This window comes from Budorcas taxicolor, chromosome 2 (assembly GCF_023091745.1).
Source record: "Budorcas taxicolor isolate Tak-1 chromosome 2, Takin1.1, whole genome shotgun sequence".
In the NCBI taxonomy this organism is placed as follows: Eukaryota; Metazoa; Chordata; class Mammalia; order Artiodactyla; family Bovidae; genus Budorcas; species Budorcas taxicolor.
This window is the reverse complement of record NC_068911.1, coordinates 68,387,344-68,405,544: the sequence shown is the minus strand read 5'-3', so window position 1 is coordinate 68,405,544 and position 18,201 is coordinate 68,387,344. Positions and strand designations below refer to the sequence as shown.

General features: G+C 44.2%; 1 protein-coding gene across 1 annotated transcript in view; it reads left to right on the top strand.

Annotated features, from left to right (window-relative positions):
• Positions 1 to 9,311: 9,311 nt before the first annotated feature.
• Positions 9,312 to 18,201, top strand: part of PDK1 (pyruvate dehydrogenase kinase 1) — a 47,022-nt gene continuing 38,132 nt past the window's right edge. The window contains exons 1-3 of the mRNA XM_052654200.1: positions 9,312 to 9,513; positions 11,270 to 11,411; positions 14,041 to 14,112. Of these exons, the coding sequence (XP_052510160.1) occupies positions 9,312 to 9,513; positions 11,270 to 11,411; positions 14,041 to 14,112 (416 nt within the window). The remainder of the gene's footprint in view (positions 9,514 to 11,269; positions 11,412 to 14,040; positions 14,113 to 18,201) is intronic.

Sequence of the window (18,201 nt, the reverse complement as noted above, 5' to 3'; positions counted from 1 at the left end):
GCTCAGCAGCTCCAAAGCCAGAGGAGGGCAGGAGGTCTCCCTGGGGCGCTCTGGTCCCCGGCCCCTAGAGGTCGAGGCCCGAGAGGCCTGGGGACAGTCACTAGCCCAGTGTCCTTGTCGTTTGCACAACGGGCACAGCTTGGAAGGAGGCCGCGGATTGGGGCACATCTTGGCCCAGTGCCCTTCTTGGCCGCACTTGAAGCAGGCCCCCAGAGGGGGGTTTTGGGGCCCCGAGCCCGCCACCGGCCGCAGGGCCGCTACCAAGGCCTGGGTTTGCTGGTTTAGGAGGCTTGCCTGAAATTCGGCCTTTTGCTTGAGCCTTGCCTTTCGGCTGGCCTCAGCAGTTTCTTCGCGGGCATTGTAAACCTTAAAAGCCATTTTTACCAGGTCTCGGATAGGGGTCTGAGGGCCGTCCTCAGCCTTGGCCAACTTTTTTCGGATATCGGGGGCAGACTGGGAGATAAAACGATTGGCCAAGGTGGCCGCCCCGATGGGGGACTCAGGGGACAGCCTGGTGTATTGGAAGAGGGCCTCGGTCAGCCGATTAAGGAACACGGCTGGGTTTTCGTCGGGCCCCTGGGTCACCTCATCTAGTTTGAGGAGGTTTACAACCTTATGAGAGGACGTTTCCATCCCATCAAGGACACACTCTATCATATAGCGTACTCGCAGCTGGCCGCCACCCCTTTCCTGGTAGTTCCAATCAGGGTCAGTGTCAGGAACCACCTGGGCCCCCGGGGGGCACTCGGGGGAGGGGTTGGCATAGTGCCGCTGGTCGGCCTGAGCCTTGGCTGCCGTCCAGATGGCCTGCCTCTCTTCGGGGGTGGTGGTAGACCCCAGGATAACATATATGTCCTGCCATGTCAAGGCGTAGGCGTGGGTCAGACCAGTAAACTGCTTAATGTACTGAGTGGGGTTGGAGGAGAATGAACCCAGTTTGGCCTCAATCTGTGCTAAGTCTTGGAGGGAGAAGGGGACATGAACTTGGGCTAGACCCTCAGCTCCGGCTACTTGTCGAAGAGGGAGTAGCGGGGCTGGGGGAGGGGGAGGGGAGGCTCCCGGAGGGTTGCTGTGGGAACGAGTGTGGGAGCTAACCGGAGAAGGGGAGGGAGTGATGGGGGGAAGAGGAGGATACAAGATAGGGTTAAGGGCCGGAGGATCCGGGGCCGGTGGTGGAGTCTCGGGGACGGGAGCGGAGGTAGGAGGGACCGGAGTGGAAGGGGAGGGGGCAGGAACCAGAGTGGAAGGGGTAGGGGCCGTGGGAGAGGTATAGGGAGGAGGGGTGGGGCGAGAGCGCAACGCCCGAAAGGCCTGAACATAGGGGACCTCAGACCATTTTCCCGTTCTCCGGCAGTAATTATCTAAATCACGGAGGACGTCAAAGTCAAATGTCCCTGTGGTTGGCCACTGTGAGCCATTATCTAGAGGGTACTGAGGCCAGGCTTGTGAACACAGAAAAGTGAGCTGCTTGGGGCGGATATATCCCTTTAGTCTTAGGGTCCGCAGGTTAGCCAGCAGGCACTCTAAGGGGGTGGAGTATTGGGGATCGGGTTTGGAGGCCATCGATCCCATGGCGACCACAAAGCGTGGAGGCAACCCCTGCTGCCCGAACAACTTCGGACGTGCCAAGGGAAGCCGGAGGTCCGTGTAGCCGTTCGGAACGTCTTCCTCACGAGCTGGGGACCGGGAAAGGCCGAAGCCGGAGGTCTACTCAGCCGCTGGGGACGTCTCCCCCACAAGCTGGTGACCGGGAGGGCCCAGTAAGTGTGCACCTGTTACCGGGCCCTAGGAGGTGGTCGCCAGGGAGGGCGGGCCCCAAAGCCGAAGGGACTTACCCCGTATCCTGCCATCCGGGGGGTTGGTCAGCCGCCTGGGTCCGGGGCTACCGTGGCGGTGGAGCTTGAGGGGGCCTCTATGGCGAGTGCCGGGGGCCCTCACCTCGAGCCCCACGTTGGGCGCCAGATGTAAGAAACGCCGCGGGAAGAAAGAGCCACCCCTATGGACCGTTGATCAGGGCCTTTATTGGGTGGTTGCTCTCGGGCAGAACTCCCGGGGGTGGGTGAGCAAGGAAGCGAAGGGAGTCTGCGAGGTATGAGGGGTGGGGAAGGGTTTTATAGCCAGGGCCGGGCTCCCATATAAGGAGCTCAGCGGTGATTGGTGTCCAAGGGCTCCGTGTCGGCACCTGATTGGACGGCTTGGTTGTTGGCCCGCCTCCGGGACTTGTCTGCGGCACTCTTCTGGGGCATGCCTCAACACACCCGGGCAAGCCTCAACATGTCCGGGCATGCCTCAACATGCCCGACCTTGCCCGACCTTTCAGAAAGGAGTCAGCTTTGTGAAGTTTATAAAGTGTCACAGGAAGCCCCAACACCAAGAAAAGCAGGGCTGAAACATGGGGAGGAAGAAAGAAGAAGAGGAGAGCAGGACACACTGATGTTTTGGGTTTACTACTTGAAAAGTCTTTCAGTGACTTCAGAAAACAATGGTCTTTTACTTAAAGAAGTTTGAACTGGGTTTTCTGTACTTGAGCTGGCAAGAGTACTGCTTTGAGGCATAGAAGGAACATACCTCAACATAATAAAAGCCATATATGATAAACCCACAGCAAACATTATCCTCAATGGCGAAAAATTGAAAGCATTTCCTCTAAAGTAAGGAACAAGACAAGGGTGCCCACTCTCACCACTACTATTCAACAAGGTTTTGGAAGTTTTAGCCACAGTAATCAGAGAAGAAAAAGAAATAAAAGGAATCCAGATTGGAAAAGAAGAAGTAAAACTCTCACTGTTTGCAGATGACATGATCCTCTACATAGAAAACCCTAAAGACTCCACCAGAAAATTAGTAGAGCCAATCAATTAATACGTAAAGTTGCAGGACATAAAATCAATACACAGAAATCCCTTGCATTCCTATACACTAACAATGAGAAAACAGAGAAATTAAGGAAACAATCCCATTTACCATTGTGATGAAAAGAATAAAATACGTAGGAATAAATCTACCTAAAGAAACAAAAGACCTATATGTAGAAAACTATAAAACACTGATGAGAGAAATCAAAGATGACACAAATAGATGGAGAAATACACTATGTTCATGGATCGGAAGAATCAATATAGTGAAAATGAGTATACTACCAAAAGCAACCTATGGATTCAATGCAATCCCTATCAAGCTACTAATGGTATTTTTCAGAGAACTAGAAGAAATCATTTCACAATTTGTATGGAAATACAAAAAATCTCGAATAGCAAAAGCAATCTTGAGAAAGAAGAATGGAACTGGAGGAATCAACCTGCCTGACTTCAGACTATACTACAACGCTGCAGTCATCAAGACAGTATGGTACTGGCACAAAGACAGAAACATAGACCAATGGAACAAACTAGAAAGCCCAGAGATAAATCCATGCACCTATGGACACCTTGTCTTTGACAAAGGAGGCAAAAATATACAATGGAGAAAAGACAATCTCTTTAATAAGTGGTGCTGGGAAAACTGGTCAACCACTTGTGAAAGAATGAAACTAGAACACTTTCTAATACCATATGCAAAAATAAACTCAAATTGGATTGAAGATCTAAATATAAGACCAGGAACTATAAAACTCTTAGAGGAAAACATAGGCAAAACACTCTCTGACATAAATCACAGCAGGATCCTCTATGACCCACCTCCCAGAGTAATTGAAATAAAAGCAAAAATAAACAAATGGGACCTAATTAAAATTAAAAGCTTTTGCACAACAAAGGAAACTATAAGCAAGGTGAAAAGACAACCTTCAGAATGGGAGAAAACAATAGCAAACGAAGCAACTGACAAAGAATTAATCTCAAAAATATACAAGCAGCTCATGTAGCTCAATGCCAGAAAAATAAACGACCCAATCAAAAAATGGGCCAAAGAACTAAACAGACATTTCTCCAAAGAAGACATACAGATGGCTAACAAACACATGAAAAGATGCTCAATATCACTCATGATCAGAGAAATGCAAATCAAAACCACAATGAGGTACCATTTCACACTGGTCAGAATGGCTGCTATCAAAAAGTCTACAAACAATAAATGCTGGAGAGGGTGCAGAGAAAAGGGAACCCTCTTACACTGTTGGTGGGAATGCAAACTAGTACAGCCACTATGGAGAATAGTGTGGAGATTCCTTAAAAAACTGGAAATAACTGCCATGCGACCCAGCAATCCCACTGCCGGGCATACACACCGAGGAAACCAGAACTGAAAGAGACACGTACCCTAGTGTTCATCACAGCACTGTTTACAATAGCCAGGACATGGAAGCAACCTAGATGTCCATCGTCAGATGAATGGATAAGAAAGCTGTGGTACATACACACAACGGAATATTACTCAGCCATTAAAAAGAATGCATTTGAATCAGTTCTAATGAGGTGGATGAAACTGGAGCCTATTATACAGAGTGAAGTAAGTAAGAAAGAAAAACACCAATACAGTATATTAATGCATATATATGGAATTTAGAAAGATGGAACCAATGACCCTATATGCGAGACAGCAAAAGAGACACAGATGTAAAGAACAGACTTTTGGACTCTAGGAGAAGGCAAGGGTAGGATGATTTGAGAGAATAGCATTGAAATATGTATATTACCATGTGTGAAACAGATGTCCCGTCCTTCTCCTCCCCTCAATCTTTCCCAGCATCAGGGTCTTTTCCAATGAGTTGACTCTTCACATCAGGTGGCCAAAGTATTGGAGCTCCAGCATCAGTCCTTCCAATGAATATTCAGGGTTGATTTCCTTTAGGATTGACTGGTTTGATTTCCCTGCTGTCCAAGAGATTCTTAAGAGTCTTCTCCAGCACCACAATTCAAAAGCAATAATATTTTGACACTCAGCCTTCTTTATGGTCCAACTCTCACATCTGTACATGACTCCTGTAAAAACCTATATTCTTGCCTATATCCAGGCAAATATGTTCTATCAGTTAGAGGTGGAGGGTTCCTGACTCCTAAGGGGAAAAGCCAGTTTTGTAGCCCTTTACAAATTCATTTCTGTAATCCTATTTTTTTTTGCCTTCCCCTTTGAACTGGTTGTAGTATCTTTTCTGAGTCTCTAATTTAATGAAAGTGTTAATTAAAATTTTAGTGTGTTCATTTTATTTTTTTCAGCTTCAATGAGATATAATTGATAAAAGTAGTACACACCGTGATAGAGATGTGTTCATTTTGCAGTTGCATGAAAGACATGATTTTATGTCTTTTGAAAGTTACCTTTGTAAAGCAGCAGTCAGGGTTCTGGGGCAGGAAATGGTATGGTACTCAAAGGGGAAACTGAAGAGTGTTTTCAGGGACTGTTTGCAGAGGTGTGGGCAGAGTAGAGATGGAGATAGTGAAGCACCCCAATCAGCAGGAGAGGGAAACTGGTACCCCCTCTAGGGCTTCCTGGGCACAGGAAGGGAGCTATGGCCATACTTAAAAGGGGCACAAGTCATGGCCCAGCAGGAACAAGCAGGAGAATGAATAATCACTTTTCTCTCCTCTTGTCCTCTGAGCCGCATGAAGCCACAGGATAAAGGAGACAGGGTGGCATAGTTCAGTTTGTTTCCTATTGCTTTACATGATTTTCAGCCAAATCAATCCGACAATAATCACACAATCTCAGTGAATTTAGAGAATCCACCCAAGTCTGCTATAAAGAAGTTTTTAGAGAGCCTTAAATTACAATTATACTTTATATGTACATAGTTAAATAATATAGCCCTTTGGTAAAAATTCATGAAAGATATTCCACCCTTTGATCACTTTCTACCTTTGACTACATATCTTATGTATTCATATCACTTCATTCATATCTTATTAATTCATATCGCTTCCTCTAAAATATTTTTACCACAGTCTTAATAACCATCAATCTAACAGATATCTAAAAAATATCTAACATTCTCTCCAGTTTCTGGATCCTCAGCCTTTGACCAAGAAGTGAAAAGCGGATGCAATTTTGTATCTGTTTTTATATACTCATTTGCTATAAGTTGGGTGGAAGTTTGGTGAATATACTTTGAAGAACAGAAAACTTGGATTGGTTTTTGGGTGAATGAACCTTGACACAATAAATCCCAAGCTTTCTGCCTCACCTTTGTACTTTCACACAAGTTAATGTTCAGTTGAGCACCTCAACATGCTCGGGTGGAAAGCAGCAGAGTTGCAAATTGAGGCTGAGGAAGCCAATTATACTGTGTATGATAGTGTGAGGAGAATTCAGAGCTCAGGGAGTAATCTGGAAGGAAGGGGAGGAGGAGGAAGGCCACATGACTGGAGGCTGCAGGAGAGCTGCGGAACAGTTGAGGACTATTTTAAGGATGGCTAATGTTCAGTTGTAAATTGTCTTCTACCAAACCTTTGGTAAAGTTTGCTTCATGAAAAATGTGTGTGAGCGGTTCCGATTAAACCCTAATAAGGAAATAATTTTTTTAAAAAACAGCAGTATGGTTAAAAAAAAAAAAAAGATGGAATCTGAGTGTTTAGTATATCCTGGGCATTGTGCTAACACAGATGGCTACACTATCTATTCACAGTCACCCCCAATGAGACAGCCAGTTTCCCCCCTTTCTAGGGAAGGAGGCTGATGCTCAGAAAGATAATTCACTCGAGGTCACATATCCAGTACATGAAAGAGGATCTGACACCAGAATCCAGGCTGTGTTCATAGCACCACACAGCTTTGCTATCACCCTCCCCACAGCCTCCTTAAAAAGCTGTCCTTTGGTCTCTGTCATTGACAAGAACCCCCTCCTCCTCTAAGGTCGCCCCTTTCATAGTCAAAGGGCTGGAACCAAAGTTTGTCCACGCAAGGGTGAGATCTGTCTCCCTACAGTTTCCATCCCCAAGTCTTCCATCTGCCGTCTGGGTCACTCAGAGCAAACATAATCCTTATTTTATGGAGCAGGCTGTCTAATATTTGAAGATATGTGTAAAACTTCGACGATGATGGACTTTACATAATGTGCTTTCAACAAACATTCATAGAATAGATGAAGGAAGGTCACACTTGGAGGGTACAGAGTATGGCTGGTAGGGCAGCAAATATATAAAAAAGACTTGATTACTTTCTCCGCTGCTGCTGCTGCTAAGTCACTTCACTCGGTGTCCGACTCTGTGAGACCCCTTGGATGGCAGCCCACCAGGCTCCCCCGTGCCTGGGATTCTCCAGGCAAGAACACTGGTGTGGGTTGCCATTTCCTTCTTCAATGCATGAAAGTGAAAAGTGAAAGTGAAGTTGCTCAGTCGTGTCTGACTCTTAGTGACCCCATGGACTGCGGCCTACCAGCCTTCTCCATCCATGGTATTTTCCAGGCAAGAGTACTGGAGTGGGGTGCCATGGCCTTCTCCAACTTTCTCTACCTATCTCATAGTCTTATGTTCATACTGCTTCCTCTAAGAAATTTTTACCAAAATGGTAACAACAACCAGGTTAACAGATATCTGAAAGAATTCTTAGAGGCACCACTTTTGGAAAACATGTTTAAGTATTGCTTCTACTCCAACCCTCAACTACCTACACCCATAAAGGTGGTCAGTGTTTTCCTTCAAGCTAAACCCGTGGGACTAATGAAACTGAGGGCAGTCATCAGTTTGATCCCTTAAACTATAACTTTTGCTTAATCGGTAATATCAGTAACTTCACTGATCAAACTTGCCTTCACTGTTCCTGCACACTGCACGCCCTTCGTCAGGTAGCTTAGACAATCGTTGACTCCTTTAGCTGTCCTCTAGAGGCAGTACCTCTGATGGATGGGTCACTATAGTAATGGTTTCAAAAGTTGTTTTTCAGGAACATGGAGCTAGTCTTGCCCAGTTCAGATCAGTTGAGACCACCAACCATTCAGCTGGGCCTGCTGGAGTGCTGGATGGAGAACCTCTTGACATCAGAAGGCCAAACACTCCACCCTCAGATGATACCAGCCTGCCATTTTCTTCACCTTTTCCTATCTCCAGTCACCTTCCCCCAGGCCTCAGGTCACCCAACTTCTTTGTCCCATAAATATCCCAAGCTCTTTCCCTTAAGGAAGGTGAATTTAAGATTTGGTCTCCCTTCTCCTCTCTTGGCTGCCTCATGACTTATAAACCTTTCCCCTGCAAACCTTGGCATCTCAGAGCTGCACGCTAGGCAAATGAATGCAGTTTAGTAACACTAATACACCCTAAAAAGACATTCATCTCAATCTTTACACATATTTTTATACAACCCAAGATCAGAATATGGAGAATAGAAATGTTATTCTAGACCAATAACTGCTGTAAATATTTATGTATATACATACACACATATATAAAATCTTAAAATTGTATAATATATAAAATATATATTTTAAATTAAACTACACACCGAAGGAAAAGTAATTTTGTTGGCATCTAAGACATAACAAACCACTAGGATTAGATATATGGAGGAGCAGTGGCAAGAAGGGACAGTGGTAATTTTCACTATAGATAGCCTTCGCAGCTCTGGGAGATTAAATCGAAATTAGAAATTCTCTAGTCTTATATTCACTATTTGGAAACTGCAAAGGTTGGAGCAATCAAACTGTGACGCTAAGACAGTTAAAGAGAAGGGCAGTCGGAGTTGTGGGAGCCTTTATATACATTGCTGCCCAGCCGGGGAATGACAGTAGATAAAGCTTCACGTTGAGCCGCCAATTCTCTTCTCTTGGGACGGGAGTCGTTGCGCTATTATTTAGGGCCACGCTCTATAGTAATAACCATGTGTACTTTTGTACCACTGTTTGGCAAGGGTCTGCTCTGAAAATTTTTGGGGTCTCAGTTTGCTCCTCCGTAAAATATGGGCTTGTTTTTTGGAGCGTTTCTGGAACACGCTCTAAGCAAGACACTGTGGTGCCTGGAAGCGGATGTCGATCCTGTGCTAGAGCTTTTCGGCGGAAGACAGGAGACCTGAGGAAGCAGGAAAGTGGGATTCGTTTCCCAAGGGCTTGTGACTAGGCGCGCCACACCACGAGAGGCTCGTAGCTGCTCGGCCTCCACGCGAAACCCCGCCCTCCCGCTCTCCGGGCCCCGCCCCGCGGCGCGGGGGGCGGGACTTTGACTCGGGGGCGGTCCGCACGCGATCCCCGCCTCTCTCCCCGCCTCCTTCCCCTCCCCGGGCCCCGCCCAGCGGCGCGGAGGGCCGGGCTCCGGCAAGGGGGGCGGCGGCCGCGGCGGTGACAGCCGGTCCCCGCCCCCGAGGCCGCCACGTCCCTCACGTACCACCCGGCCGAGCGGCGGAGCGGCGACCTGGCGCCCGGGGCTCCGGCTCCTCCGGCGCGGCTCGGCATGAGGCTAGCGCGGCTGCTTCGCGTAGCCACCTCGGCCGGCCCGGGCCCCGGGCTGCGCGCCGCCGGCCCTAGCGTCAGCCGCAGCCTCACCTCGGACTCGGGCTCCGGCCCGGCGCCCGAACGCGGCGTTCCCGGCCAAGTGGACTTCTACGCGCGCTTCTCGCCATCCCCGCTCTCCATGAAGCAGTTCCTGGACTTCGGTGAGTAGGGCCCGTGCTTCGGGCCTTCCTGCGCAACCCCAGCCGGGAGCTGCGGCCGCTAACCCGGGCCGGGCCCGGCCCGCGCGGGTGCCCTCTCGTCGCCGGCGCGCCCCCTTCCTCAACGTCTCTCCCGCGCTTCGGGCGCCTCCTCCGTCCCTCGCGGACGGATCCCTCTGCTCAGGTGCAGGCGTCCGCGCCCCCGAGAGATAACTGGGAGAGTGTGCCTTTTCCCCGTGTATTGTTGAAAAACAAGCCCGGGGCTCGAACCTCTTTTCAGCGCACGTGTGCACCTCCGCGCTCCCAGCCAGGCGCTTTCGGAAGAGCCCAGCCCGAGTGAGAGGCGAGTGTGCTGACACCTCCGGGAGTCACGTTCAGATTCTGCAGAGTGCTGATAAATGCTCAGTTTTGCATATGATGATTACATAAAAGTGGCATGCTGATAGGGGAAGCAGGTTCTTACTGGCCCGGTGTTTCATAGAATGTTTTCCTTGCCACTGGCTTAAGCGTTGCCACCAACCGTACAGTTCATTTCGTCAACAAGAGTCCGCAGCACGTGTAAAGTGCATGGGTACAGTATGCTATGGGGTTTGTTTACCAAAGTGACTCTCCGCTTTCCTCTTTCTCAGATGAGTGCTTCCTGGTTTTCTCTAGAAAAGATGCAGAGGAATTGCAAAGTCAGGCATTTAACTTTGACTTCTCATAGTGGGGCGCTAAGGTGAAATGGAAAGACTAATCAAGTCAAAATTTCGACTAGACAAGAGTTATCTTTTGCATTGTGAGTCGGTTTGGTCACCAACGGATCACTAGTGGCTTGAAAGATAGCAGCGTAGTTAGCCACTTAAACTTGTGGTTTACAGTGTCGGTTTTGTTTGGTTCAAAGCTCTTGGTTTTTGTTTTTACCTTAAAATGACTGTAGTGTTATTAAGACGGTGAATTTGACCTCTTTCCCAAGTATGCCATTAAACTTCCGCAAGAAAATATTTTCTTTTAATACGATTATTCCTATTGACAATCTAGTTTTTGCTATGGTTGTCTCTTGCTAAAAGAGCAAATCAGTGAGTTTAAAATGCATCACTGAAATAACATGACTTTTTAGTTTAACTTTAAATGGAACTGCTTGCCAAATGCGATTCTACAGCTGTTCTGCTTAGCATCTTGAGTAGGAGTGGAGGAAGGAGCAGATTGCTTTCCAGGAATCAGACAATTGAATAGAACCTACTGGGGGAGAAGCTTGAAGATGATCGCAGAGGAGGCATTGGCAGCTTTTGCTTTCTGTTGCCCGAAAGACTACTCTTCATTTACTCTTTGCTTATGGCAATTAGTATAGTGGTTCTACCTGGACTCAATGAATCGTCTCATGACATGTCAGGATTTCCACTGCTTCTCAGACAGGTTTTTCTTATAAACCTAAAGTTAGGAAACAAGTTTTTAAAATGGTAGCAACAGGTTATATAAGATAGCCTTTTTACAGGTCCTACGTTAATCAGACTGTGCCTTGCTCAGACTTGCCTAGGTTGTCTTCGTTCTCAGATGGGAGATGTGAATAATGGAGATGGGAAAGTAACCTCACTGATGCTCTACAGTGTGATTGGAAGGTGGTTCAGAATGTCGCACAGCCCTAGAGACTGGACTGTCTTGTCCCTTGCTCCTCTTCTTGCCTTGTCATTGTGATGATGATATCACTTCCAAATAACTCTGTGTTTCTCTCTGCCTTCTGGCTTCCACTTACTGCTATTCACACTGTATTTGGTTTCAGGATCTGTGAATGCTTGTGAAAAGACCTCATTTATGTTTCTGCGGCAAGAGTTGCCTGTGAGATTGGCAAATATAATGAAAGAAATAAGTCTTCTTCCGGATAATCTTCTCCGGACACCATCAGTTCAGTTGGTACAGAGCTGGTAAGATTCACTGTTCTTGTGTTTGCAATTTGAGTAGAGTTGTAGACTTTACCCAAAGTTAAAGCAAATACTTTTTTACTCTTCAGTGATGTCTCAAGGTAGTAGCAGCATTCCTCCTCCTTTGTTTGGGTGTATCTGGGCTTGTCACCTCAATCCTGGACTGTACTACTTTTTGGTTTTGAAAAAACAATCAGAAATGCACAGAAATACAGACACTGTATTTAAGATTCATGTTACTAAATCTCCAAGGATGTTATTTTATAATGTAATAAAAATATCTACCATAAATTGATAGCTAGAGATTTATATACTTTACCTTTAATCCCTTCAATAACCCTGCCCAGTGGGCATCCATTTTACAGATGAAGAAATGGAGGTACCTACAGATTAAGTCCTTTGCCTAAGGCAAAAATATTCATGGGATTCAAACTCAGATTTGTTTGTGTCTACTGCTGTATGTTGAAGTCAGATTAATAAAATGTGTTAAAGGGTGTAAATATTTTTTATAAACTGAGTTTATCTTATTGAAGTATATCTTTATAAGTCACAAAAGTTAAAATATTTATTCTACCATTTAAAACCAATTAGTTAATAGAATTGTGTAGAAACTATGATCTCTCTTCTAAAAATGACAGTAGAGCTATTAAGGGTGTGTATGCATATGTGGCCACTTGTATACAGCCTTTCTTGTTAATGTTATTAAAAGTGTTATTCTGTTAACCACTATACATTTCAAACAAAAGAGTTTGCCAGAGTTGTCGTAAATGGAAAAATTTAGTTGCAAGGCATTTCCCAATTATGATTTATGGAGATCCTAGCTTTCCTGTTGTAAGCAATATAATTATGGGAGAAGCTGATATGTCAACTTTTTAAAATAAGTGAAAGAAATAATGACTGCTCCATAATTGATAATCAGATACTTTCCAGTCCAAAAATGGAATAGTTAGAAATGTGGTTTAAGTAAGAGGCATTTGTTTAGGAACTCTGATGCAATTTTCTATGGAGGTTTATTCCTTTTTAAAAAAAAAAAAAATCATTAAAAGTAGAATATGTTACATTTTTAAAATATCTGTGCCTAACACATTGTAGATGTTGACAATTTAATGCCAAAAACTCTTCCTTTGTTCACTGGTGTTGAATTGAATCTTGAAGCCAGAGTTTTAGGTGAAGTAGAAAAGAATAGCTTTATTGCTTTGCCAGGCAATGGAGGACACAGCAGGATCTTGCCCTGAAAAACTGTGTGTCCCAATCCAGGGATGTTTGGTGAGGAGTTTTATAGCAGTGGTTCAAGGAAGAGCTTGCTGATAATGATCAGGGTACGTGCAGGCCTTTAATCTGGCCTCAGGTGGTCTCCTGATGTGCTTCTTGAGATTATCAAACCTTCTGGGATGAAAAATGCTAATATCTTTCTTTTGTTGGGCGTTTTAGTGCTGTGAAAGAATTCAGAGATGTCTATCTCTTGAGGGGAAACCAGACTGACTCCAGGTCTGCACTGTTGTCTCTTGGCTGTTTCTCCCTTGTCTCTGCATCCTCTCTCTTCCCTGATTAGCACCTGTTTGAACCTGCCCTTTGGACCTCAAGGAAGGTCATGGAGACTGGAGTCTATTCCCTACAAATATGAAATTGGAGACATGGAAAGGCTTCTGTGTCCAGGAGCCCCACAGGGCCTGCTTGGTTTCAGTATCTTCTGAATTAAAGCATAATTGTTCTTGCCAATGAAGAGTAAGGGTTAAGTCACAACAGTAGACTCAGAATCACTAGACTTTGGAATGCCTTGGCATGCAGTAGGGCATATTGTTTGTCAGAAACAACTTTCCAGACCAACATGGGGATTTGCAGATTTTTAAAACACTTGCACTGCCCCTGGACGCCTACTAAAATATGGCAGCTGAAGGTCCGGCCAAAGGAGACGTTACACTGAAGAAGGTCATTGAATGATAGGTGTTTTGGCTCTGGCCCTGCACTGCCGTTGTCCTCTGCTGCATGACCTTCAGAGAGGCATTTGACTTTCCTCATTTTGCTCCTTCACCGGGTGATTTGCTCCATCACATTTTTAGGTAAATTAAAAACGAGCATTTTCATGACATTTGTGTTTTCGTTCAGTTGTTTAGAAGAACCATGTGTTAGATTGTAGACTTTCAATAAGTATCTGCTGACTGGACATAACATCTAAAATTAAGGTTTTAAAACAGACATTTAAGTTAGATTCTTAGACCAAGGTAAGCTGGCCTCCACATTTTACTGAGACTAAGACAAGTTAAGTCATTTGCCCAAGATCACATAATTGTTGGTGACAGACTCAGTTCCCATGACCATCAGTATATTTATACTGTGATGGGCAGTGGTAATTTTAAGAAATGTAAAAACTACTTCGAGTAGAGAACTTTAAAAAAAGTAGGAAATTCTCAAATCAAATTTAACCTACGTTTTTAGGAGAAAATGTACCTTCTAATTACTGTCAGGGACTTTGCTTGAATGTGCATGGGTATACAAATCCCACTTCAACCATAATTTGCTAAAAGTTAATTAACAGTAAAGAAATGTTTAAAATGCCTCTTGATCATTCTCACAATATTGGACTTTCAAAATGTAAAAGAACAGTCTTACAAGGGGTTGATTTACATTTTAGGTATATCCAGAGTCTTCAAGAGCTTCTTGAGTTTAAGGACAAAAGTGCTGAAGATGCTAAAACGATTTATGAGTAAGTACAGTTGTTTTGCCTTATTTGAACATCATATAAAACAACCTCATATACTCTTTGAACATCATATAAAAATGTAAATGTATTGCTATTGGATCATTTTAGGGAAATTGATTAACTTTTGGTTTTTCACTACTTTAGAACATATGATGGTATATGTATCTGTCGCAGTCCATACAGGCCAGCCAGGTAACATAAATTCAGAAATTGGACTGGGCATAAGAAAAACTTCACGTTTCTCTTCACTCTAGTGTAAAGAAAGATGCAGTTCAAATGTGGTGATCAGGGGAGATCTTGATGTGGTCTCAGGGCCACTTGGATGGTAGGAGACTGGTGAAGGCTTGATGATGAGTGCTTGCTTCTAAAGGACAGCCTCTCAGCTCTACTGAACATTGCCCAGCAGAAACACTGCCCAGATCACGTGATATGTGTGTGTGTGTTGAGGGGGCGGGTATAAGAAAAACTGCAAGTCTAGTTATTTTTGTTTTTTAAGTTAGATTTCCTAATTTTGAAAGATTGGAAACTAAACTTTCAACAAACACTGAAGGCCTACAAGACAGAAACTTGTCTGTAGTTTATGAACTGTGGTCTGCGAGACAATGTAAGTAATGTGACCTATTAATAGTCAACATACCAGGACTAATAAGCCTCATAATCCCCTAAGGCAAGTTACCTGCTTTTTCCAGTGAATGTTGCTCAGAACTTAAGACTGTCCCTGTTGTTGTCCTCCAAGTCCATTACACATTTTTTTTTTTTACTGTCTTTAAAGGTAGTAGCAACATTTCACTTTTTAAACATGATTTTGGTTTGAAAATAACAAGAATTTGTGTAGGTATGCAGCAAAATTTACACAGCTGATGTCATTTACTCTTTAAAATGACTACTGAAATAATACTATCTGGGCAAAAAGAGATACTGTCTGTGGACAAAAAGTCTTAAAATAGCGTTAGGCTTACATGGACAGTGAATGGATTTAGACCCATCCAGTCTAACTTAAAAGTAAACCTTATGCAGAAAAACCTTCGGAAAATAGTCATTCAGAGCTGAATTTTTAAAAAATAACTTGAGCAGCCAGGCAAAATAACACTATTTTGGTTTTGACAAAAAAAGAGAGATGTGAAATAAATGATTAAGAAGTAACTAGAAATGATGAATTGTTTTCAAGGAGTTTGTTGTTTGTATTTTGGATTCACAGTTTGGTTTTGAAACTAATCATAAACTAGGAATTCCAAAAATATTTTGAGCAATGAGAGCATCATTGGAATAGGTTAATAGTAGTCAAGGTGATGACTCTGAAGACTTTGAATGAGGAAGCAGTCATTTGGAAGTGTGCGTTCTGATGGCTATATTGCAAGGTAGATTTCGTTACTTCACAACCAAGACTTCTTTCCTCTTTTATTTCCTTCTTTAAATTAGCCATGTAGTTCAGTTCACTTTAGTCGCTGGGTTGTGTCTGACTCTTTGTGACTCCATGGACTGCAGCACACCAGGCTTCCCTGTTTATCACCAACTCCCAGAGCTTGCTCAAACTCATGTCCATTGAGTCGGTGATGCCATCTAACCATCTTATCCTCTGTCGTCCCCTTCTCTTCCTGCCTTCAATCTTTCCTAGCATCAGGGTCTTTTCCAGTGAGTTATTTCTTTGCATCAGGTGGCCAAAGTATTGGAGCTTCAGCTTTAGCATCAGTCCTTCCAAAGAATAGTCAGGACTGATTTCCTTTAGGATGGACTGGCTGGATCTCCTTGCAGTCCAAGGGACTCTCAAGAGTCTTCTCCAACACCACAGTTCAAAAGCATCAATTCTTCAGCACTCAGCTTTCTTTATGGTCCAGGTCTCACATCCATACATGACTACTGGAAAAACCATAGCCTTGACTAGATGGATGTCTGTTGGCAAAGCCATGCAGTAGTGTCTTCAAGTGACAGAAGTAGAAATGCTGGATAGCTTGAAGATTTTTCTTTGAACACGCATTCGCCTTTTCTTCTCCCATTTTTTTAAACTCATAGAATGGAATTAGAATTCCTTTCTACTTTTCTAAGTGGCCCTTTCTCTCTTGAACCTGGGGAATGGTTCCAGAACAGACAGCGTTTATTGGCTCATTCATCTTCATTCCTTACAGAGCATGTGTTCCCTGGAAGCAAGTGCTCTGTCTTCTCTTATGCTGACTGTGCCTGGATCCCATCCTCATAGCGGGTGTTGAAATAATCTTAGTTGATGATAGTTAAAGAAAACCCTTCACATTTGTAGGATTGTGTTTTGTGGCAGCCCTTACTTTTAGGAGTTCCAAGAAAATAATTACATTTCACAAGTTTTTTTTTTGTTTCGGAGTTTCTTAACATCCCCGTGGAAAAGAAATGCAAAAAAGCAAAATGGCTGTCTGGGGAGGCCTTACAAATAGCTGTGAAAAGACGAGAAGAGAAAAGCAAAGAAGAAAAGGAAAGATGTAAGCATCTGAATGCAGAGCTCCAAAGAATAGCAAGGAGAGATAAGAAAGCCTTCCTCAGTGATCAACGCAAAGAAATAGGGGAAAAACAACAGAATGGGAAATACTAGAGATCTCTTCAAGAAAATTAGAGATACCAAGGGAACATTTCATGCAAAGATGGGCTCGATAAAAGACAGAAATGGTATGGACCTAACAGAAGCAGAAGATATTAAGAAGAGGTGGCAAGAATACACAGAAGAAGTGTACAAAAAAGAGCTTCATGACCCAGATAATCATGATGGTGTGATCACTCACCTAGAGCCAGACATCCTGGAATGTGAAGTCAAGTGAGCCTTAGGAAGCATCACTATGAACAAAGCTAGTGGAGGTGATGGAATTCCAGTTGAGCTCTTTCAAATCCTGACTGATGATGCTGTGAAAGTGCTGCACTCAATATGCCAGCAAATTTGGAAAACTCAGCAGAGGCCACAGGACTGGAAAAGGTCAGTTTTCACTCCAGTCCCAAAGAAAGGCAATGCCAAAGAATGCTCAAACTACCGCACAATTGTACTCATCTCACACACTGGTAAAGTAATGCTCAAATTTCTCCAAGCCAGGCTTCAGCAATACGTGAACCGTGAACTTCCAGATGTTCCAGCTGGTTTTAGAAAAGGCAGAGGAACCAGAGATTAAATTGCTAACATCCGCTGGATCATCAAAAAAGCAAGAGAGTTTCAGAAAAATATCTATTTCTGCTTGATTGACTATGCCAAAGCCTTTGACTGTGTGGATCACAATAAACTGGAAAATTCTGAAAGAAATGGGAATACCAGACCACCTGACCTGCCTCTTGAGAAACCTATATGCAGGTCAGGAAGCAACAGTTAGAACTGGACATGGAACAACAGACTGGTTCCAAATAGGAAAAGGAGTACGTCAGGGCTGTATATTGTCACCCTGCTTATTTAACTTCTATGCAGAGTACATCATGAGAAACGCTGGGCTGCAAGAAGCACAAGCTGGAATGAAGATTGCCGGGAGAAATATTAATCACCTCAGATATGCAGATGACACCACCCTTACGGCAGAAAGTGAAGAGGAACTAAAAAGCCTCTTGATGAAAGTGAAAGAGGAGAGTGAAAAAATTGGCTTATAGCTCAACATTCAGAAAACAAAGATCATGGCATCTGGTCCCATCACTTCATGGGAAATAGATGGGGAAACAGTGGAAACAGTGTTAGACTTTATTTTTTGGGCTCCAAAATCACTGCAGATGGTGATGCAGCCATGAAATTAAAAGACGCTTACTCCTTGGAAGGACAGTTATGACCAACCTAGATAGTATATTGAAAAGCAGAGGGATTGCTTTGCCAACAAAGGTCCGTCTAGTCAAGGCTATGGTTTTTCCAGTGGTCATGTATGGATGTGAGAGTTGGACTGTGAAGAAAGCTGAGCGCCAGAGAATCGATGCTTTTGAACTGTGGTGTTGGAGAAGACTCTTGAGAGTCCCTTGGACTGCAAGGAGATCTAACCAGTCCATCCAAAAGGAGATCAGTCCTGGGTGTTCATTGGAAGGACTGATGCTGAAGCTGAAACTCATTTTGGCCACCTCATGCGAAGAGTTGACTCATTAGAAAAGACCCTGATGCTGGGAGGGATTGGG